The sequence below is a fragment of the Bombus terrestris genome, chromosome 5 (genome assembly GCF_910591885.1).
Source record: "Bombus terrestris chromosome 5, iyBomTerr1.2, whole genome shotgun sequence".
NCBI classification, from domain to species: Eukaryota; Metazoa; Arthropoda; class Insecta; order Hymenoptera; family Apidae; genus Bombus; species Bombus terrestris.
The window spans coordinates 3,941,727-3,965,009 of record NC_063273.1 but is presented as its reverse complement, the minus strand read 5'-3'; the positions used below and the strand labels follow the sequence as shown (position 1 = coordinate 3,965,009).

The 23,283-nt window shown below is 33.6% G+C and overlaps 2 protein-coding genes and 2 long non-coding RNA genes across 10 annotated transcripts; 2 read left to right on the top strand and 2 right to left on the bottom strand.

Moving 5' to 3' along the window:
* Positions 1-750: 750 nt before the first annotated feature.
* LOC100651322 (scm-like with four MBT domains protein 1) lies at positions 751-5,417 on the top strand. Of its 2 annotated transcripts, none has more exons than XM_020863215.2 (8): positions 751-1,168; positions 1,284-1,352; positions 2,062-2,474; positions 2,558-2,647; positions 2,720-3,234; positions 3,469-4,319; positions 4,423-5,069; positions 5,144-5,417. In XM_020863215.2, exons 2-8 carry the CDS (start codon positions 1,307-1,309, stop codon positions 5,312-5,314), a joined length of 2,733 nt encoding a protein of 910 aa, XP_020718874.1. In that variant the 5' UTR covers positions 751-1,168; positions 1,284-1,306; the 3' UTR covers positions 5,315-5,417. The 2 variants fall into 2 exon arrangements, with proteins under 2 accessions (XP_020718874.1, XP_003395731.1); XM_003395683.4 differs by having other exon boundaries at positions 774-1,168; positions 4,420-5,069.
* Positions 5,409-9,093, bottom strand: LOC125385065. 3 transcript variants are annotated; one of them, XR_007224016.1, is made up of 4 exons: positions 8,705-9,093; positions 7,428-8,608; positions 6,870-7,102; positions 5,409-6,779 (listed from the first exon to the last, which is right to left on the bottom strand). It is a non-coding gene; the product is annotated as an uncharacterized LOC125385065 (long non-coding RNA). The 3 variants fall into 3 exon arrangements; XR_007224015.1 differs by lacking the exons at positions 7,428-8,608; positions 8,705-9,093 and adding an exon at positions 7,215-7,390; XR_007224014.1 differs by lacking the exons at positions 7,428-8,608; positions 8,705-9,093 and adding an exon at positions 7,174-7,389.
* LOC100651562 (neuroglian) lies at positions 8,110-16,181 on the top strand. 4 transcript variants are annotated; one of them, XM_048405690.1, is made up of 9 exons: positions 8,110-8,230; positions 9,527-9,603; positions 10,171-10,303; positions 10,902-13,135; positions 13,221-13,479; positions 13,563-13,883; positions 13,958-14,607; positions 14,903-14,995; positions 15,105-16,181. In XM_048405690.1, the coding sequence occupies exons 2-8, from the start codon at positions 9,549-9,551 to the stop codon at positions 14,992-14,994; spliced, it is 3,744 nt and encodes a 1,247-aa protein (XP_048261647.1). In that variant the 5' UTR covers positions 8,110-8,230; positions 9,527-9,548; the 3' UTR covers position 14,995; positions 15,105-16,181. The 4 variants fall into 4 exon arrangements, with proteins under 4 accessions (XP_048261647.1, XP_048261643.1, XP_048261645.1 ...); XM_048405688.1 differs by lacking the exon at positions 14,903-14,995 and adding an exon at positions 8,497-8,560 and having other exon boundaries at positions 8,128-8,230; XM_048405686.1 differs by lacking the exon at positions 14,903-14,995.
* Positions 16,182-17,161: 980 nt separating this feature from the next.
* LOC125385069 lies at positions 17,162-22,044 on the bottom strand. The gene is made up of 2 exons (XR_007224022.1): positions 21,742-22,044; positions 17,162-21,183 (listed from the first exon to the last, which is right to left on the bottom strand). It is a non-coding gene; the product is annotated as an uncharacterized LOC125385069 (long non-coding RNA).
* Between the last annotated feature and the right edge of the window lie 1,239 nt (positions 22,045-23,283).

Genomic DNA, 23,283 nt, shown 5'->3' with positions numbered 1-23,283 from the left:
TAATTTATTGTAGCAACAGATATTCAATATAGGCACTCATAAACTCAAGAATGTATGGAATATTTTAATTTCAATCATAAGATCATTATAATATATTATTGCTATTTACTTTAACGAATCTATATATTGGAAAATTGATACATACGTAAGTAATATATGTATAAAAATTGAAAAATGTGACATATCAATTGTATCGATTTTCTAACGAGTACATACAATTATATACAATTCACTCTTAATATATCCCATCTTTCTCTGTGTAATGTTATAAAATAACTATAATAATACTTTTACAAGAAACATAATGTACATAAAAATATTGACAATGTTACGATTTATAAATCAATTAAAATAAAACTTGTTATTGTACTTATATATATGTATCATACACGTGTACTAAAATGCAATCACTTTAATTACGTATATATATATCAAATATGTAATATATGAACAACCACTGTTCAAATTAATACAACGACTATATTCGAAGTACAAGCTTACAATATATATATATAAGTATAAAATAATCTATATTGCGCTTGACAAGCTTTCTTCGTTACAACTGGTCTATCTTACTAAACAATTGACTATAGTGGATCAATATTAACACAAAAGAAATAAACAAAAAATAGAAGATAAATTTTTGTGTAACTATATCATTGATGATCGCTGAGGCTTGTAAATCTTATCATTCAAAAGATTGATAATGTCTTTCTCGTGACAGATAACAAACCAGCAATATTTAAAATGAAAAATAAAATCCGATAAATAATCGTAGACAGTTATACTTCATACGGTATGGAAAGCAAAATATACCTGAGGCAAGAGTAACTATTGTTGGAGGATACCGTTATTGGTGTCAGATAAATATTAAAAAGAATTGCCGCAAGAGGCATAGACAAAGACATAGATAGAACAAGGGTAGTGGTAGTTTCAGAAAATATAATCGAAGGTACATTCAAAATGTTGCCCAATTCAAAGTAGGTAGGTCTGATGTTCGGGACGTATGCGCCAAGCGTACCGCACGAGAGAGATAGAAAACAGAAGAGAAAGATACGCATACAGTAGACCAGTATAGAGCGGCACGGACAGCTACGATTGAGGATACTATTTTTCATTAAAACAAACACTACGCAAATTTCGAAAATAAGCGCTTACTACAAAAAAGGTAAGTTGTAAATTGTTCGAAGATTTATTAGAAAGTTTAATAGAAATTAATAATCTACCCGCTGCCCAATTAACGGGGCCGCAATGGAAATTGATTTTAATGTATTTATGTGCAGGCTTATAATATTATAACGAAGTCATGGAACCTTGCGAAAACCGATCACAAGAGAAAGTGCAAGAAGGAGGTAAGATTAAATTAATTTGCATTTGTGATTATTTTATACTGTTTCCTTCGTGCAATTTTTATTATATAACGTCAATGTTATTTGTAATAAAATTATGATTATTCGGTAACCTTTTAAAGTTTTTGAAATGACTCTGACCGTTTAACACTGATTCTATTAGAAGACATTAATCACGTTCGCAGAGTTTTTGATAACAACGTATTGCAGGAATATAAATTTCATGGAATCCTTAATGAGACGCGCAAGTGAAATTTATTTTATTTTATTAATCATATCGTCATGATAATGACGAATCTTATAATCTATTTATGAGTATTAGATATGTAGTTTTTAGACACATAAGATATATATTTTTTAAAATAAAATTACGTGTCATTTTAACAATTATTTTATAATAAATATATTTCATTAAAAATAAAAAATAATGTATTTCAATAAATTAAAAGTATATTATAAATTAAAAGTATATATTTATATATACTTTTTTAATAGAAATATTTTTATTTTTAGTATATTCATGCTTATTATTATTATTATTATTATTAATTATTATTATTATTGTTGTTGTTGTTGTTATTGTTGTTGTATTTAACATATAATTAAAAATAAATGATATAATATATTTAAATATAAATATTAATAAATTTCATAAACTCTAATAATTAAAAATTATACCTGAAGAAATCTGAAATTAAAATCCATTTTTCAGAATATGGCTTCTTTTGGCAAGATTATCTTGATGCTACAAACAGTGTTGAAGTACCACAAATTATGTTTCCACATGTTGAGCTGACACTTCAGAGTGGTATTGAAATTGGCATGTCCCTTGAGGTGCCAATTCCAAAAAATGCAGATGAGGAAGACACCAATTACTGGGTGGCTTCTATTGTCATGGCATGTGGTCCTTTATTACGTTTACGCTATTTTGGTGGAGATGATAGATCATTGGAATTTTGGTTCAACCTTACTAAGGAAGCTGCTCATGAACTTGGTTGGTGTGTGAAAAATAATAAAAAATTAGTACCAACTGATATTATTCTTCAAAGGTCCCCAGACTGCGTGGAAAGATTGTCCGAATTTTTAACAACAGCCCGGAGTGTTCCATCAGAAATGTTATCAGGAGTTAGTTAAAAATTTTTTAAAAATTTTATATAAAAATAAAATTATAATTTAATTTTCTAATTTTAATTTTTGTTTTCATATAGGATGGTCTAAGCATGACAGAGAGAATCAAGCAAGGCATGAAAGTTGAAGTTAGTGATATACTACATCCATATAAATTATGGGTAGCCACGGTAAGAAGTAATATACAAATTTTATATTATTATTTCTATAAGTACCATTTAATTAATTTTGTGTTTCTTTAGATTATAGAAAATGTAGGAGGACGACTTTTATTAAGATATGATACTCCTGGTTCTTCACGTAAAGATTTTTGGATGTTCTGTACATCAGAACATCTTCATCCTTATGGGTTTGCATCTAAATCTAACTCTACTTGGTTTCTAGAACCACCCAGTTCTATAGTAGAAATGCACACATATGAAGAATGGAAAGATTTATTAGAGTCTATACCAAAAAATTATGATCTTCCAGAAGAATTATTTCATAATACTGTAGATCATCCGAAACATGAATTTAAAGTTGGTATGAAATTAGAAGCATTGAGCCCAATTGATCAGATAAAAATATGTCCAGCTACTGTTATAAAAGTATTTGATGACACTTATTTTCTTGTACACATTGATACATATGATGAGTTGTCAAAGGGAATGGATATTGAAAACTGTATGTACAACAGTACAGAGAAAAACACTTGGCTTTGTACGGCAGAACATCCATATATATTTCCAGTTGGATGGGCAAAAAAACATGATATCAAGTAAGTCTAATCCTTGTGACAGCAACAATAAGTAAACTTTTTAAGTATCCTTCTAAAACAATACAATCTAAAAAGATATTGGCTGAAAAAAAGTGAAAATAGGTATCTCTGTACTTAGTATCAGAAATGCAAAACTATTTAAATACGAAGAAGTAATTGTTTTCTAAATTATGTATCCTCAGTACTCTTAAATCTTCATAATTGATTCATGCCTTATAATGTAACGCTTTTTAGAATTGTGCATCCAAATGGTTGGACTCCAAAAGAAGATGAATTTGATTGGGAGGAATATTTGAAAGATACCCAAGCAACTGCTGCAGAAGAAAAGTTATTTCCAGAAAGACAAAGTGCCACTGATGCACGCTTTGAATGTAGTATGCGGTTAGAAGCAGTTGATCCAGAATGTGAAAATGTTATATGTGCCGCACATATTACAAAAATTGTTGACAATCTTTTATGGTTAAAATTAGATAATTATGAAAATACAAGACCAGAACATATAGTCGATATGTGTTCCTTACAAATATTTCCTGTTGGATGGTGTGAATCTAACCACTATCCATTGAAACCACCGAAAGATTATATGGAAGTTTGTAAACAACTGCAAATGCCCGTGAAGGAAGAAAAAAAGACCAACATTCTAGATATACCAATATCTGAACCACGTTCTTCACTTTGGTGTCCAAAGATATATTTTAATTATCGTTGTTTCACAGGCCCTATGATTTCTAAAGGGAAATTAGCAACCCTACCAAAAGCAGTAGGACCTGGCCCTGTAATTTTAGTTATGAGAGAAGTTTTATCAATGATCGTATCTGTAGGATATAGAAGTGCTCGGATATTAAAAGTCCTTCAATGTGATTCTAAACCAGATCCAGGATATCATTTAGAAGTTTTAAAAGCCAAACATAAAAATAATACATATCGTGCGAGTGTTGCCGTAGTTACATCCGGAGATATGGTGGCTGATTTTTGCAGAAATATTTGCAAAAAGTTAATGGTATGTCCAAATTTATTTGGTCCCTTGTATGTACCTGAAAATGAATGTCCGGATAAGTGTCACAAAACATCAAAAGCAAAATTCAGTAAGTGTAATTTCTTTTATATTTAGGTTATCATATATGTGGTTCATTTATAATCTTCATTTCAATTGATTTATTAGTACTAATTAACTCTTTATTTTAGCAGCATCTGTTGGTACCGGACGAAGAGGTAAGCCAAAGGGTTACACGAGTATTATGGTACAAAAACCAAAACCATGGGGTGGTAGACGGAAAAGGAGACGAGGAAGATGGGCAAACAGAGAAAAAGAGACTCATGAAGATTTCGAGCAAGAAGATGAAATGCCATTTATGTCATTAGATTTAGCCAAACACGTATCAGGGCTTGAAGAAACGCTCGATGGAAGACCACCACTTTCTGAGATAGATATCATGATCCAGAAAGGTTTAGAGAAAGGAGAAAAATCAGATGAATTTAAAACTGAGCCACCTTCGAGCAACGCATCGGATGATTCTGGAAGTTCATTTAACGATAATAGAAAGATGAAAGACAGAGGAAGTCCTAATAGTTTAAATAATAAACAGCATTCATCAAAATTTAGCCAAAGTTCCACTGTTACTAGAGCAAGTAAGAGAGAACGAGATTGCGATACAAGTATTGAATCTGATGGCACAGATGGAGAATCAGAATATATGATGATGCACAAGAAACAAAGGCGTCCAAAAACGCGGAAACTTGATTCGAATCCATTATTTTGGAGTGTAGATGATGTCTTCAGATACTTAAGAAAAACGAATGATTGCAAAGACATTGCAGAGGAAGTGAAAGAAGAGGTAATGTATGCAAAAATATAAATTCTTAAGCGGCATAGTTCTAATAATTTATTTTCCTTTTTCTTCTTTTACAGGAAATTGATGGGCTAGCATTTTTACTATTAAATCTGCCGTCTCTTACACAACACATGAAGTTGCGAACGAGTTCAGCTATGAAACTTTGTCGGCACGTTGAACAAGTTAAAGTCACGTTCTTTTTACGACATATAAATGAAGTAGAACCAGAACAGTATCAAATTGTATAATTTTAGTAATTAGGAAAATTCAATTTGTTGTATTATTTATATAGTGTAATATAGTGTATCATGAAACAAGAGGGAAATAACTAGATCTTAAATGTATAAATAATTACAAAGTGATTTTTAATTTATACAAATATGCAAGACTCCATTACTTTTAATTAGATTTTAAATAGATATACAATGTATTTAATTATACTGTTGTATATTTAAATTATTTTTATTATATCATGTTTTTTAATGAAATTAAATGTTACTAATTAAACTGACTAATCAGAAAAGTACCTAAGATGCAAACACATATTAAGGCTTATTCTTTATTTTCAAATTGTACAAAGTCAGTATGAAGAAGATTGGACGACCTTTTTCTATCATTAATCCTACTATTATTAACGTTTATATAATATATATTCATTAAATTTTTATTTTGTAAATTGATAATAAAGCAATAAATTTACAATCGCAAGGAAATCATGTCTTAATATAATAATCCAAAATATACGTTTGAGTTTGTCGGTTTCGTGTAGCTCAATCTAAATTTGTGACAATGCTTTTACATGTCCTATAAACCGCACTGCAATTTTTGATACTTTGCCAAATTATCTACTCTGAGGATCAAGTATCAAACAAGATGAAGTAGAAATTATTAAACTTGTCATTTATCCAAGACAGATGAAAATTATATGCAAATATAGTTTACTTTCTTCACTATTTCCTACTTTACTTCCTACAACAACTTTATTTTGATGCCTAAGTATAACAAATATTATATAACTTTTAATGCAAGAAGTAAACGCGATTAACGAAACGGAAAAATCAAATAAAACGAAAGATATATCATATTCAGTACGAACATTAACTTATTTGGTATCCAGTACGTCTCATAGAACGTATCCTTTGCACACGATCTATCAATTAACGCCAAAAGAAACGATGCGGTTAAGTGTTTTGTAAGCAGCGCTCGTTGTCTCTCTGTGTGTGGTCTGAACTGATACGAAAACCAAATATGGTTACGTACATAATTGTTAACATATTTTGTATTCAGAGACATGATAATTTTTGCATCTTGGCTTTCTACAATACAATGAAAATCATCAATTTTATTAAATATCCGTGTAAGTCATAGCATACGGCTCGACCTATATTTTTATATCGAGCATTCGATCGAAGTTTAAATTTGCTCAGACTCAGACGTATTTCTTATGACAGAAGAGATTTGCTATTGGTTCTTAGAATATACATGTGTTAGTTATCTTGTTATAATATTTGTATCTCTTTACCTGGAATACCATTTATATATCAATTGTTCTCATACTTACCATATATACGATAATTTACCGATAATTAATTAATGGCATAGTTTCTCATCTTTTACGATCGTTTGTCATTTTTACATTAAGTTTTTTATCTCTCCTTTATAAAATATTATCGTGACAAACTGTTACACTCGTGTCTTAAAAAACCATATTACCTATTAAATATGAATTTCAAACTTGAAAAGTTTTGTTATATTTAGAAGTTGACAAAGGTATGACGGCTCACGTAAAGATGCATCGTTTACCTTTCTTTGACACGTATCAATTCTAAAATATATCACTTCCCCCTTTTTGCAAAGTATACACAGCTGCACTTTAAGATCCTATACAGGCTATACATAGTAGCTTCGTTTGCTTAGGAGGCGCGCTTTTTTTGAATCTGGCGCGACAAGATGCTTTCGATTTGTCTCGACCGTTATTGGCCAAGAGACTATAAAGATTCACTCCTATAAAGGAATACTCACACCGTTTGTTTAATCTGCGAAGAGAAGACTTTTATAAAAAGATTGTAAGTATTTGACATTATTCAATAAAGCAGTATTAACAAACTATCTAATGAACGACTATTTTGATATATAAAATTCTTATACTCGTCTGCAGTGGTCTTATAAATGTCAACTCTTTTCATAGAATGCAGTAATGTCTTACTAACTGGCCGGAATTCCGCCTTGCTAACTAACATCACTATCCCCACCATTTCTTGGAAGTGGAGCGGAACTTTGACACTATACATATGTGTGCATGTGCGTGTGTATATTTGTACGAGACCTGACATTTAATCGTTTTTATAATGATTAACAAACCTTTAGATATTGGAGCCGTGATATCTTGGTTGAATTTCTATAACAATGAGTGTTTGAATCTCAATTTCGAAACAAATCGAAGTTTTACAATATTGTTAAGATTCGAACTATTTTTTGCATGATTCAGTATTAGAAACTGTCTAAGGTTTTAATAAACCTTAAATCGTTAATGTTTCGATAAGTCTCGAATACCTTGATCTTGAATGTTCTAAAAATCTTCATAGATTCAAAGTTTTGAGAGCTCGATGGATATATGTAGATTTAGAAGATAGAATCCCTGGATTACAAGTGATGGGATAAAACACTTTATATCTTTACGATTTCAGGTAAAATAGTATAATCGGATGACTTGTAATTCATAAAATTTACTTTTAAAGTTCCATTTGTTTAATCATCAAACATTAATTGTTATTCTTGTCTAAAAAAGAATATATTAATCCTAATCTATAATTAATGTAAAATTTTACTAATAATATTAGATCAAAAGTATAAGAGAACCGTAATGCAGATCCTATCTTGCTAACTGGCCAGGTTTGGTGATGACCCATGGCCAGATAACGAAATACTGCTACACTCCTATGTGAGTGGACCTTAAAGTTCAGTGAAAACTTAGTAGTGTAAAACGGTGTGACCGAAGACACTAGGTGGGGATCGAGTCTGCAATACATGCAACGTGCACATCCACACTAGTGTACAGTACCGTACGGTGCGCTACGTTACGTGTGCGAGTCAGTGGTTTTTCGATGATGCCTTGGTGATGACGGAATTTTAATAATCAAACACGTCTTAAAACGTTGAGATAGGTGAGCTATTGTCATTGACGTGAAGAAACATACAATTGATTAGTGACGTACATCGAGATATCTAGTAATAACCGAGGTATTGAGTGAAACGAACAAACGAAGCGTCGGCGATCAATGCTAGTTCGCGGGTGTGCCCGTTTGCCCAGCCCCGTGTGTTCCCTTTTTTCCCTTTTGGTCCCCATGGGATATCTGTTTTCTAAGTAGCGGTCGATCGATTCAAATTCCTTTAAACGTCGTAAGAATAAAACAAACGTGTCGTGAAACAGGTGGACGGACGGAACGGCGGTAAAATTTTCATCGGCGATGTTGTGATTTCGAAGGACAACTTCGGTGAGATCATCGTAACACCATCACCTGTTCCAACGATTGTGCGCGATCCTGAAGCGAATACATAACATTGTTACATATACTTGTTCTATTTTATTTAGTTCCACTGAAAAAATATGGAAAAATAACGTAGATTTTGCATGATACTTTTAAGAAGCTGCTGATGGATACACTATTAGCCGGTCCGATGACACATGTCTAGTTTTCTACATATGTATATTGTTCGTTGGCTTTTTACGCGGAGAGCACGCCCATTTCTCACATCTCCATTGGCAACTATTCGCCAGGGGATTTGAAAATTCTATTTAAAGTTAGAACTACTTGAATATCGTCAAAATGATAAATTGATCATTTTTCATAGAAATTTTGCAGATTTGCTATGGCGTATTTTTAGATATTTTAATGATTTTTGACGATGTATACCGGATAAAGGCTTGTTTTTCTTCTCTTGTATTATGTATCTTTTTATATTTCGGCTTGAGTTCTTTGGAATGCGGTTTATACCTTAGTCATTGGTAGTTCTAGCGTTAACACATTTATTTCGAACAAAATCGTTAATGTCATATTGTATATTCATTCTGACATTCCTGCACACGATTCATATTCTTTGTATACGCGTGTATACAATGTGATTCAAATAAAATGCAGCCCAGTGTTGTACCAAAAAAAGTTACTTGTGAATGCCAATAGGATTTACAAAGCCTCTAACGTGACAACTTTAGTTGTCGGATTCGTTTGAATCACAAAGATTAACATAGATAAATCTATAGAAAGAATGTTCAAATTCATAATTTATATTTTTTAGAAGGAATTCGAAATGAAATTTTAATTTGATTTCATATAATGGATTCTAGTTTTTACCTATATGACGAAAAATTTGCAATTTTCATAAATGTTTTCTTAAAATATATTTTGCTTCTTTCCGAAATTTGTACGATTGAGATATTTAAGAAAATCTTCTACTTCTAGATCAAGAAAATACCGGTCGATCATGAAGTTCATCGTGTGTATTATCTCAACACTGGTACTGCAGGCATCGGCTTTAAGTGAGTGTAATTCCGTCATCACGTTTTATATCGGTCACAATAAATTCGAAGTAATACTTGTTACGATCAATCAGTTTTCATAATAGCAATCTGTGATTTTTAATTATAGTCCATATTCTGGATATTATAGGAGGTGAAAACAGTAACAAGCTTACCAGATGCAGCTAGTTGTTTTCACATAAAACAAATTTTCTTTAATTATGAACTTTTAATCACAAACAATTTTTTTATATCATTAGAAAATTATAAAAAATACATATTTTGCTTTCACTTGCTTTTATAAGACATGTAACACTAAGTGAATTTAGTTTAATACGATTATAATGCATTGAGTTAGGAGATTATATTGTTCTAAGAATGCACTTTAATTTCACTACATTTCACTATATTTTAAAGCATTTCTATTTAAATTTATTCAATGGGTATAAAAATATAATTACTGCTATATAGCACATATGTTACATATGTAGCAATAACATATGTAACATATTTTACTAAGTGTATATCAGCAAATTGTTTCATAATGTGTAACAATAATGAACATGTGTCATTTGTATCTTTTATTAGTCCAATCTCCACCACGGATATCCAAACAACCCCCAACAGATGAGCAGTTATTTCAAGTGGCTCAAGCGAAGATTAATGAGAATGACAAACCATTTTTAATTGAATGTGAAGCAGAAGGAGAACCTGCTCCAAGGTAAAGTTCATTTAATTAGAAAATAAATAAAACCCTAAAATATGTCTTGCTACTTTGTTATTATTTTAAATAAATAAAAATATAATGTTTAAGAAAAAGATAAAAATGATACTACATTAAAAAAATATATATATTGCATCGATTTAAGTTTTAAATGCTGATCATAGAAAAGCAGAAATTTTGTAAAGAATTAATGCAATAGTGTAACAATAGTATATTTTCCAGGAATATTTCATTCATGTAGTTTCATTGCACTTATATATAAGTACACTATCTCTGTCCTGCAAAGAAGCCAGAGTAACTGGTCTTAATTACCAGGATGACCTCATAGCCTTAGGGGGTATAAAGTTACTAGTACTGATAAAGATACCTTACTTGTGGTGTGAACTGTAGATGAATGGGAGTGGTCTAACAATATACTGAAGGAAAATAGAAAATATCATTACCGCATTATGATTTATTCTCATCTATTCGTGATCAATATCGTACTATTTTTAGCATAACAGTAATCATGAATAATGATAATATTGAGTATTTGACCAATCTTGCAAGAATGTTTCTAATGTTAGTACAAATTTTATTTATTGATTTAATGTAGGTATCGATGGATTAAAAATGGAAAGAATTTTGAGTGGCCAGCATATGATGACCGTATATCTCAGCAACCTGGTAGAGGCACACTGGTGATTTCTAGACCACGAGACGAAGATCTGGGCCAATATCAATGCTTTGCAGAGAATGAATGGGGAATTGCAACGTCTAATTCAGTTTTTGTTAGAAAAGCTGAATTGAACTCGTTCAAAGATCAGAATCCTATAAGTCTGGATGCAAATGAAGGACAGCCATTTAAACTAACTTGCCAACCACCAGATGGTTGGCCAAAACCAAATGTATATTGGTTAATTCAAGATACTGCTGGAGGCATCAAGTCGATCAATAATTCGCGAATGACTTTAGATCCTGAAGGGAACCTTTGGTTCAGCAATGTTACAAGAAATGATGCTTCTGACGATTTTTATTATGCGTGTGCAGCTACATCTGTATTCAGAAATGAATATAAATTAGGTAATAGAGTTTTATTGAACGTTATCTCTTCGGGAATATCTGCTAGTCAAAATAAATATGAACCTGTTAAACAATATGTGAGTAGAAAAAATGAAGTTGCTTTACGCGGCAAAAAAATTGAATTATATTGCATACATGGTGGAACACCATTACCACAAATCGTGTGGAGTAAAAATGGCGAAGTAATTAGAACTAACGATAGAATAATGCAAGGAAATTATGGTAAATCTTTGATAATTAAACATGTTAATTCGAAAGACGAAGGAACGTATACTTGCGAAGCATCAAACGGAGTGGGTGACGCGAAATCGTATTCTATACATTTACAAGTAATGGCGGTACCATATTTCACTATCGAGCCTGAGATTATAAATGCGGCAGAAGACGAAACTGTAGAATTCAAGTGTGCTGCTAATGGAGTACCTGTCCCTGAGATAAAATGGATTCATAATGGCAAACCGATATCAGAAGCACCTCCAAATCCACGCAGGAAAGTTACACCAAATTCTATTATTATTGAAAAGTTGACTAAAAAGGATACAGGAAACTATGGTTGCAATGCAACAAATTCATTGGGTTATGTATACAAGGATGTGTATGTAAATGTTTTAGCTTTAGAACCCGAAATTACTCAACCCCCCGCTGATATCGCTACAGTCGATGGTAAAATTGTGAGAATTACTTGCCGTGTATTTGGAGCACCGAAACCTGCTGTAAAATGGATTCGAAATGGACAAGAACTAACTGGGGGACGATACAAGACTTTAGATTCTGGTGACTTAGAAATTGAGAACGTAATATTCTTAGATGCAGGCACCTATACATGCCATGCGTCCAATAAATTCGGAGAAATAGAAGCCTCTGGTAATTTAGCAGTAAAAGAACATACTAGGATCACAGATGAACCAGAGGATTATGAAGTTGCTGCAGGTTCTACTGCAACTTTTAGATGTAACGCTGTTACAGATTCCAGTTTAACACTTACAATCGATTGGTTGAGTAACGGCGAACCCATCGATTTTGAGATGGAACCACGATTTATCCGAAGTACTGATTACTCTTTAATGATTACAAAAACGACTGAACTAGATACCGGTACTTACACTTGCGTTGCTCATACCGAGCTGGATGAGGCAAAGGCACAAGCTACACTAGTTGTACAAGATGTACCAAATCCGCCGAAGTTAGTTAGTGTTAATTGTGCAGGGAGTACAGCTACTATACATTGGACTCCAATGGGTGATAACAGAGCACCAATTTTGAGATACACTATTCAACATAATACCAGTTTCACTCCAGATACATGGGAGATATCGAAAGATCCTGTTCCATCAACTGAACAAACATATGATGTTCCGATGTCACCTTGGGCTAACTATACATTCCGTGTATTAGCATGGAATAAAATAGGTCCTTCGTTGCCCTCACCGCATAGCGATGTATGTACTACGTTACAAGACGTTCCTTTCACGAATCCCGACAATGTTATGGGCAAGGGAACAACACCACAAAATCTGGTTATATCTTGGACAGTAATGCCACAAATTGAACACAATGCACCCAAATTCATGTATAGAGTATACTATAGACGTGATATACCAGGAGAAAAATGGACTATAGAAGACATACATGATTGGAAGAAGAACAATTTGGTTGTAGATAATCAACCAACCTATCAAAGATATAAGATTAAAGTGGTAGCTATTAATGAAAGAGGAGAATGTAGAATTGCACCTGAAGAAGTAACAGGATACTCTGGAGAGGATGGTTTGTGAATTTTTTATTATATTTTTTATAGTATTTGTAATTTCTTTTAGAATTAATATTACCTAAAATTCATTTAATTTTACAGTACCATTGCAAGCACCGAGTAACTTTACGTTAAATCAAGTAAAGTCAAGTACAAGCGCACAATTTTCGTGGAATCCGGTCCCTGAGGAATCGGTACGGGGCGAATTACAAGGATACAAGATCCAAACGTGGACAGAAAAGGACGGTGAAAAGGGAATGCGAGAAATCGATATAAGAGGTGGTAATAGGACTCATGCACTGGTTACCAAATTTGTTCCCTTCAACAAGAATTATGTTCGAATATTAGCATACAACGGACGGTAATGAATCTTAAAATAGCAGTTTATAGACTTTCATATGTAACATTATTTGTAACGATAATCTTTTTATTTTCATTTATTAGATATGCTGGGCCACCTTCTGAAACTTTAAGCTTTGACACACCAGAAGGTGTCCCAGGAACAGTCCTCAATCTTGAGGCGTTCCCAATGGGTTCCAGTGCTTTGTTTTTAGCATGGACAAAACCTGCCGAACCAAATGGTATCTTGACTGGCTACAGAATATATTATGAATCCGTAAATGGAACCAGACTGGGACCTCTCTTGGAGAGAAAACCACATATTATAGATCCAGAAGCCACCAGTGCAAAATTGGCTGCTCTAGCACCTGATACGAAATATCGTGTACATGTTCGAGCAACAACTAAAGTTGGTGAAGGAAATGAGTATGTACCATTGCTTTCTACTTTAATTTTATTTATATGTGTATGAGGTAAAATATTGTTTTATACTCACTTAGTTACTTCATCGAGCAAAAAACACGCACATCTCAACGACCTGATATACCACAATTCACATGGGAAGCTATTCCTAAGGAAAATGGATACTCGAATGTAAGAATTATCTGGCAGCTGAATCTCAATGGGAATCCAGGAAGTCACTTTTTTGTAAAGTATAAACTCAAAGGTGAAACGATACCACTCCAAACCGAACCAGAATATCAATCGAACACGATCGAAATTCGAGGACTTCAAAGTGGTGAAGTTTATGTGATGTCTGTCGTTGCTGTTGATGGTAACTACTTCACAGAAAGCGAACCACAAGAAGTAGAAACGAGTAGCGAAGGACCTATCATTCAGCCTAAAGAAAATGTCGCAACCGCTGGATGGTTCATAGGAATGATGTTAGCAATTGCCTTTCTTCTTTTGGTACTTATAATAGTATGCGTTATTAAACGTAATAGAGGTGGAAAATACGCCGTACATGAAAGAGAATTAGCTGCTGGGCGCGGCGATTATCCAGATGAAGGCGGTTTTCATGAATATTCGCAACCTTTAGATACCAAATCAGCAGGCGGTCGCGCTTCTCTGGCATCTTCTTCCCATCAAGATGGAAAGCATCCTGAATCTGATACTGATTCTATGGCAGAATATGGAGAGGGAGATACAGGTTAGTTCATTTACATTAATAATGTTATGTTAAAAAATTAGTCTATTTACATTAATAATGTAAGAAGACAATTGAAGTAAGTAGTATTAGATTTCAGTAGATATGCATTCCAATTCCCACATGTGTAAATCCACATAACAGCATGAATACAAATACTTGTTTTATATCCATTTTGTACACGCCCGACATAGGATAAGATATTTATTTACATGTTATTTACTTTTTTTTGCTTTAGCACCTTAATTTATGTTATGTTTGTTCATTTTATTTCGCTTTGTTGCTTGACTTAATATAGAAGGTATGAACGAGGATGGATCATTCATCGGTCAGTATGGTCGACATCGTAAACAGGAACCAAATTCACAAGCATTTGCCACGTTAGTGTAAGGTAGGTTAAGTGATACATTTAAAAATAGTTCGGAACATTAATGTTTTATGTTTCTTAAATTATAATTTTTAATGCGAATTTATGAATTGTGATGGTCATTTTGTTAAAGGGCGGTTTACGGAGGACGGCTCTTTCATTGGACAATACGGGCCCAAAGGTAGACCGGAAGAAACACCGCCCATTCCAAGCGGCACTATGGCCACATACGTGTAACCTCTGGTATTATCTTATTCAAACCGCATAAACATTGTTTTTTTGTCAGAAGTAAGGTATCCAATCCTTACTAGCTGCAGCATCTCTGCTATGCACCTTGCGCTGGGCGCAACGTCCAACACTATACTGCCAATTAGATTTTGGTTTTGGGTTTTATAGTTCACATAGAAAGATAAGTATAAATGTTTCTATGTCGAGCCGAGTAAAGGCTATATAAGTCATGCACAACGTTTGTACATTCGTGTCATTTAAAAAGTAATTCCTCATGGATATTTAACACACATCTAGATATGTGTTACTCGAGTGTTTCAGCAATTTTTAATATTTTTGAGAAACGTTGATCTGCGATGATTATTTCATCTACGTGATTGCGTGTGTTCCAAAGTACAATTTGTTAGTCGATCGAAAATTATTTATAATTACTGAATTTGTTGAGAAGATCTTTGACTAATTATAAAACCCAAAGACGATAGAGGTGTCTCATAGCGTGCAAGCTATTTATGGACATAATATAGTAGAAAGTATTCTAGCATCGATCGTAACATTTGACATGGCCAGATTGGAAATTGACACTTCCTGACCATTACAGGGTATACGAGTTATGTTTATATTGTTCTAAGTATGCGTATCACAAAAAAAGGAAGTATGAAGCACTTTTAAGGCTGCATATAGGATTCACGTCTTTCAAATGAAGATAATCAGTATCAATAATTAATTCGTATTACCCGAAAATTAGTTAATACACGGCACATACAGGTGTTACTTATATGCAATCTTGAAAACGGAAGGACTCACATTGAGCATAGTGTCGCAATCTGGCCGGGACTGAAACTAACTTTAATTGAAAAATGAGAAAAAAATTGTTCTAAGAACCTTTAGATGCAATAAATTTTTACTCTGCCGACAGAGGGCCAAATATAAAGAATCAGTGACTATCTACAATTATTGTGCACGTGCACTTTCATTAATGATACACGAATAACAAAAGTATATGAAAGATATTATTATTATTATTATTATTATTATTATTATTATTATTATTATTATTATTATTATTATTATTATTATTATTATTATTATTATTATTATTATTACTACTACTACTACTACTACTACTACTACTACTACTACTACTACTACTACTACTGCTACTACTACTGCTACTACTACTGCTACTACTACTACCACTACTACTACTACTACTTCTACTACTACTACTACCACTACCACTACTGCTACTGCTACTGCTACTACTACTACTACTATTAGAATATAAAAAAGAACATTGTACATGCACTATGGTAGTTTAAAACGAAAAATGTCACATGGCCTCTAATTGTTGCTTTTTGTATGTGAAATGTGCTTTAGCTGAAAATGAAAGTTCTTTTTATTCTTATTAATGTTTACTTTATTTTTTGTAATTTTATTATAATCCAATCAATATAGAATATAATTTAATATATGAAATAGCTATTGAATATATAGAGACATATATTGATTATTAATTAAAATTAGTGTTAAAAAAATGCGATCACATGAGAGCAGCTATTATTACATTTTAGTGTATGAAATGTTATTATGAGACTCATAGAGTTCGTTATTTTCTCCGATAATAAATTTAATGTTTATTTACCGTATTAAGTTATTCAATGCAATGTACAGGTTGTCTGCAAAAGTGTCGTGAACAAATATATCAGGTACAAAAACAAAAAAGGTACAAAATATAGAATACTTACAATACATGTACGCGTAAAGTTCGTAAAAGTCTATATATGCAAATTCGTACACACCACTCAGCCTACAACAAGAAATCGAACTGAATTATGATTGTCTTTCCGAGTTGACTTTTAAAATTTTGATGATTACCATCTTTAGCAAAAAAATTTTATTTTACTTAATGAACAAATTCATTGATCCTCAGTTTATATTTGTCAGGGTCTTTTTTGCCGATTATCCTGTACAAATGACTTGGACGTCACATAATTTTTACGAACTTTATATATATAAATATATACGTAAATATATAGGCGCCTACAAAAAAGAATGTATTGTAAATGAAAGAAAACAATAATTTATTATAAAGATACTATGAAGTATATAAAAGGATGCGTGACGTGTAATATATTTAAACGTGATTAATCATAAATTTATATTAAATTACATATTTGCCAGGATAAGCATCCGACGTCCAAGTCAAAATATAGTCATATATAATTACGTTTCAACGTATTTTTCTAATCGTAGCATCTTCTATATAGTTTCAAAGTGTATCCAAATGATATCTATCAGGATTTGAATTTCTAGTTGGCTGAAACACATGGTAACTTATGTGAACTTCCAATATTTTCGTACGTGTTACTGGTCTTTTGATACTTTTAATATATTTTGATATTTTTCTTTTTCTTTATTTCACTTGTTATATACATAGAAAGTTTTTTGTATTCACGATAGGTACGATGAGCGTCTAGCACGACGCATTCGTGTGTTGGATCTGATTTTTTTTTATGATTATATTAACAGTTTTATTTATACCGTCGAAGGAATGACACCGTGTTAGCGTAGTGAGCACAGATTTATATTTAAAAAAAAAGTATGATATATGCGAGACTTTCTACAAAACCGTGTTCATTTTACAACGACATGACAGCACATGTTATACCTATAAAACTGTGACAAAAGTAACGAAACAAAGAGAATACGCTCGTTCATACATGTGCGCGTCTATCGTGCTAACTTTTGATTGTACATTACCTTAGTACTATTAAGATACTAATGCGTTTTCCGATGAAAAGATGCATAAAAGTGCTCCCAGAAGGGATACATCATTATGCATTTTTTCAGCGATGTCATCGTTTCAATATTTTTTCTACGGAGTAGAGTTTTCAGAGTTTAGCAATCTGGTTAAAGATTCTTTCATCTCCCCGTAGTGCAACAGAGATTGAGAGTATGTATCACATTGCGTTAAAAATGTTATGTAAAATTTCAAAGTGACTTCGCTTTGTGTTCGACTGTTTACCAGCGACTATGGTAACGCGCATTCCAATGCCTGTGTAACATCTCCCATGTCAATAAAGAAAAGAATAAATTATGAATAATAAATAAATAAATCAAAATCTTGAAACAACCAAAAGATATGAATCTAGGATCATTGATCATTCTTTGACCACCGAGTTCTCATCGTTTTCCATCACAGGAATCAGCATGTTCCATTGAAGAGAATAATGGCCCAAACTAAAGCAACCATCACAGAAAATGTTCGATGCTTCCTATTCAATTTGTCAGAATATTCGGTGCTTTCTACCAAAAATCCGTAAAAGATAGGATAAAGAAGCAATGACAAGGACCCCCTGCAGTTTCGTTGGAGACCTTGCTGCATCGTCCTCGAAGCAACGGTGGCCTGTATTATATGGGAACGCATTCGTTTTCCCAAGCAAGGGCTGTGTAACTGTGGACAGAAGTCGAACGAGATGTGACCGATAATGTAATTATGCGGGACAGGTTTTTTGTGCCAGTACTCTAACTTGATCTCTCGAGAATTCCTCTCTCTTTCTTTTTTCTTGTCCCCTCTTTCTCCTTTGTCCTCTCCTTCGCCAATATTTCCTTTTTCTGTCTCTTTCCCACGTACTTTCGTCCCTGTTCCATCTTCTTTGTTTTACCCAACTTTCTACCCTGTTCTCTCTTTTTCTTTCAGAGTTTTCCGACTTTTTCGGATTCTTTCTCTGGCCGCTAATCCCATTTTTCCGTATTCCCCACTCCGTAAAGATATCATTCTATCATTGTTGTCTACCTGGTGAAAAGAGAATGATGAAAAAGGATGAAAGGAGAACGCGGTCCGATGACGCAGAAACATAGCACGATCTGGCCGCTGCCATCAGCTACATGCATCGACGTTAGCGCCTGGCTGCCTGCCGGAGGAGCCGTGTGTCCATGTAGGATCCGAGGTCGTGTGCGTTTGTATCCTGTGGGAAAAGAGGAGGTAAGGTCGGTGCATATGAGAAAGAAGGATCGTATATACGAGTTGCACACGCTGATCGGATACACGGGTACGTTGCAAGGTAAAAATTACAATGATAAGTAGATGTCATGTATACCGTACCTACATAAGATGAAAATATATAACGCAAGATCAGACATTATCTCGATCAACGTAGCATAAAATATTATAACGTGTGTTACTATAATAAAACAAGAATTCCATTCACAGAAAAAAGGAGTACAGAAAATCATCCAGCGCATGCATTGCTTTCCCTGGATTTTTACTTCCACGAAGTAGGTTCATTGTTCCTATAAAATCGTGTGAAAGATCAACTTTTAATACAATCTATTCGTTACAATTAACAAGCGTAACCAACAGCTGATTCGATTTTGCAAGCATGATCGGACGAGCCCCTACGTTAATGCGGCTCGAAACGGACCGACCGTCGGCGGATCGACATTTAAAAAGCTGGGGACGGTACACGGTTTTGCGTAATGCTCTGCCGTGTACGACTGTCAGGTGGTTCGTAGCGAATCCAATTAGGTTTGCGACGGTCGGGCAAAAACATTCGATCGGGAATAAACCGGCACCGGTTGCTCCTCATGGGGACGGCCCTCGAGACTCGCTTCCCCGTTCGTGAGCCATGTATAATATACGTTCGGATCAATTGTACGTTGTGTATCGGACGAAACGGCCTTTCCTTCGTAATCCGCCGATAATATACAGTGCTCAATTCTCTCGTGCAATGGTTTATTGAATATCCTCTAATTTCGCCTAGCTATTAGAGTCTCAGCACGTATTCCAGCTTACAAATATTAATTGCTCGATGGATATTCCAATATCCGTGAAATTGATTATTTCTGTCTCCACCTTTCCTCCTACTTGTCACTTATGATGCATAAAAACGATGTAAGACTGTCCTGATTTCATTCTGCAGAAAGTTCTATGTACACTATATGATTCTTTTGTTACTAGAATAAAAAGCAAGAAGAAAAGAATAAAGAGGGGTGCTTGCTTTTTTTTTATTTTTACTTACCGATCAAAAATACCAAGAATTCAACTGATGGGCTGTTATCGAACCGTGTGTATCTTTCAACCGACCAAACACAGTAATAATAGCTCTGCGCGCGAGAAGATCGTTTCTCTTTTCTGAATTACCCTGTATGCACGCCCGTTTCGTGCACGGCAAAAGGAAGATGAAGAAGGAAAAAGGCGAAGAAGAGAAAGAGCAAGAGGAAGACCGAGGAGCCGTAAGAGATAACAATGGGCCATTTGTTAGATGGGCCAATCCTCGGACACGCAGCCTACAATGGACACTATTATCAACTATTCATTAACCGTTCTGTTAAACCTGTTGCCTGATGTATCCAGAACAACCCCATTCTCCTTCAGGAACTGAGTACTTTGATTTATAAAAATGAAGATATCGCCGTAGAATTTTTGAGACACAGTGCATCGTCTAAGATATCACCGATCTGTTAAAGAAAATAAATGGCTTGTTAAATTTTCAGATGAATTACCTTGAATTACCGGAACACCTTGAATACAATAGCCTTTTTTAAATTTGTTTAGTAATATATAAATAGAATAGAATAGAGCAGTTGGCAGTTTGTTGCATATATTTAACGTATTATCGTTGGAGTGCTAAATTAAATATAGTTCCTTTCCCGAGACACGGAGATCGAAGACAGTTCACTAACAAACTCGGTCCACAGCAACGGCAACACATTTATCGCATATCATGTATTATTCATCAACCGGGCTTTCATTCGAACCCCGTGGTCGGAAATAGTAATGCAGTCGCCAGCCATTCCATTATTACGCGCTTGTTTTCTACTTTTGCCTTGATTTCGGCTAAACACGGAGGAGAATCGTTCATCTCAGCTCCCATAAGTAACCGTGGAATCACAAATAAACCTGGTTATCGTTCATTATTTGATGAAGATAAATTGTTTCTCTTCAAGAATCCATGAATTACTTCAGTGAACCCCCGTAGTTTCTAAGAAATCAATCAATCAATACCATTAACAAAATAGAAGTTCAATAAAAAGTGTATTTCTATTTTTATATGGAGTTTTTCATTATAGAATATTTAATAAAAAAGAGACAATATTCTAAGAGAATAGGTGATATAGTAATGTTGTTCTCTTGAAACAATGAAATTTGAAAATATATTGAGTAATATGAAACTTTCATGAAATCTAGGTTATAGAATACGCTACAGTATCTTACTGATACTATCTGAGATACTAATGTCTCTCATGTTTCCATATAATGTATGGTGATAATTAGACTGTAGGTTCCATGTATTTATGGAAAATTATAAGTATAAAAAAATGTAAAATGCGCCTAACATGCAAAAATATACAAAACACTCAAAGTATAGTACGTATGTAGTATAATGTTTAATATAATTCTTAAAAGAATAATTTACGTAAAATAGCATTGTACTTTACATTTGTAGTGTACTTTTGCTCGACCATATTATCTCTACGTATATATCTATGTGTATATATATCTGTGAAATAACCAGTACATATCGAGAGATCTTGTGTACCTTTCGTCACCTGCACCTGTTTGTAGAAAGTTTCCGACGATCTGGCATGTTCCTTGGAAGATCAATCGCGTCGCGAAGAGTTGCTCGTCTCTGTGAGGCGCGAAAAATGTTTGCGGCCTGACCGACCACAAGCGCCAGAGTGTAAAATCGTGCATGTCGTATATACCACGATACCTAACAAGCCAGCCTTTGTAACGGATTGCAAAACGACCATGGAAATGTGGTCGAACATTCGACGGGAAGAATACCGTACTAACTAAGAAGAGTTACACCACAAGAGAACGATGAAATACCATCCTGAAATTCGCTCATCTTTTAAGATATGTCTCAAAAGTATTATATAACAGAAAGTACAATAAGAACTTAAAATACTTGATAAATTTATATTTAATTTTCGTAGCAGTCTCTTTAATATGTGATTAACACTTCGGAAGATTCTTCATTGTTGTTACGATATTGTTCGTAATTAGTAATCCCTTTTTAACGCGGGTTGGAATATGTGTTCTTATTGAAAAGTTGAACAAAAGTACGTTTTAAAGATTTTGTTCCATCTACAAGATTTTTATTGCCAGAGACGTAAGAGCAGTCCTGGAATAGTAGAGTATGTTACTTTGAAACAGTTGTGCGAAATAGCATGTATTCGAGGTGCCTCACCGTCGATCGTTCGTATCTGATCGATTTCTGACACCTCACAGATTATTCAAGAGATTCCAGAGAAGCCGAAAAATAAGTTAACAGCAGACTTGGTGTCAAGCTTGGGAACAAAGTCCACACTGCAACAGTGAATTCTCTTTGCCGAATGCAAAGACAGACGGGGGAGGGATAAGGAGGGGAATAGACGATGAAGTACGAAAGAGAATGGAGAGAAGAAACGAAGAGGAGGAACCCGGCCAAAGACGTTTAAAAACTGGTTCCTTCCACCCATTTCTTTTCACCTTATTTGCTAATCCGAATTCTGATTTCCATATATCCGCGTATACAATATTCGAGTCCCGGGGAGATTGATATCGACTGATAGACCATAAAATACGTCAACAGGACTGTCTTTGATTTATCAAATAAATACCAGATATTTATCTCTCCAAGAAACACGTCCGTCTTTAATAAGATCATTCACAGACTCGTCGAATACAAAGAATTTTGTAATATCGCGATTGTTATGCAAATAATTGTATTTAAATGAATTCTTTTTATCTTCGATATTCGATAGATTTTATTGATGACAATGATTGTATTGTAATTATGTATTGCAGTCAAGGTAATATTCGAATCAATTCAAATTTAAATTCACAACTTTGTTCAATGAGGACTTGTATATTACATTTTGATGCTGCTCTTATCATTAAATATTTACTACTATGACCTACGATTTTTTATGCCCTTCTTTTTCTTTCAACAAATAAAAAAATATTCAATAGATTAAGAATGATTTTTTCATATTTTCAGCAAATTCAATACATTTTGTTAACAATGAAAGATCACGGTGGCAAGCAATGTAGCAAAATTAAAAAATATTAAAAATATCAAAGAAGAAGTTAAGAA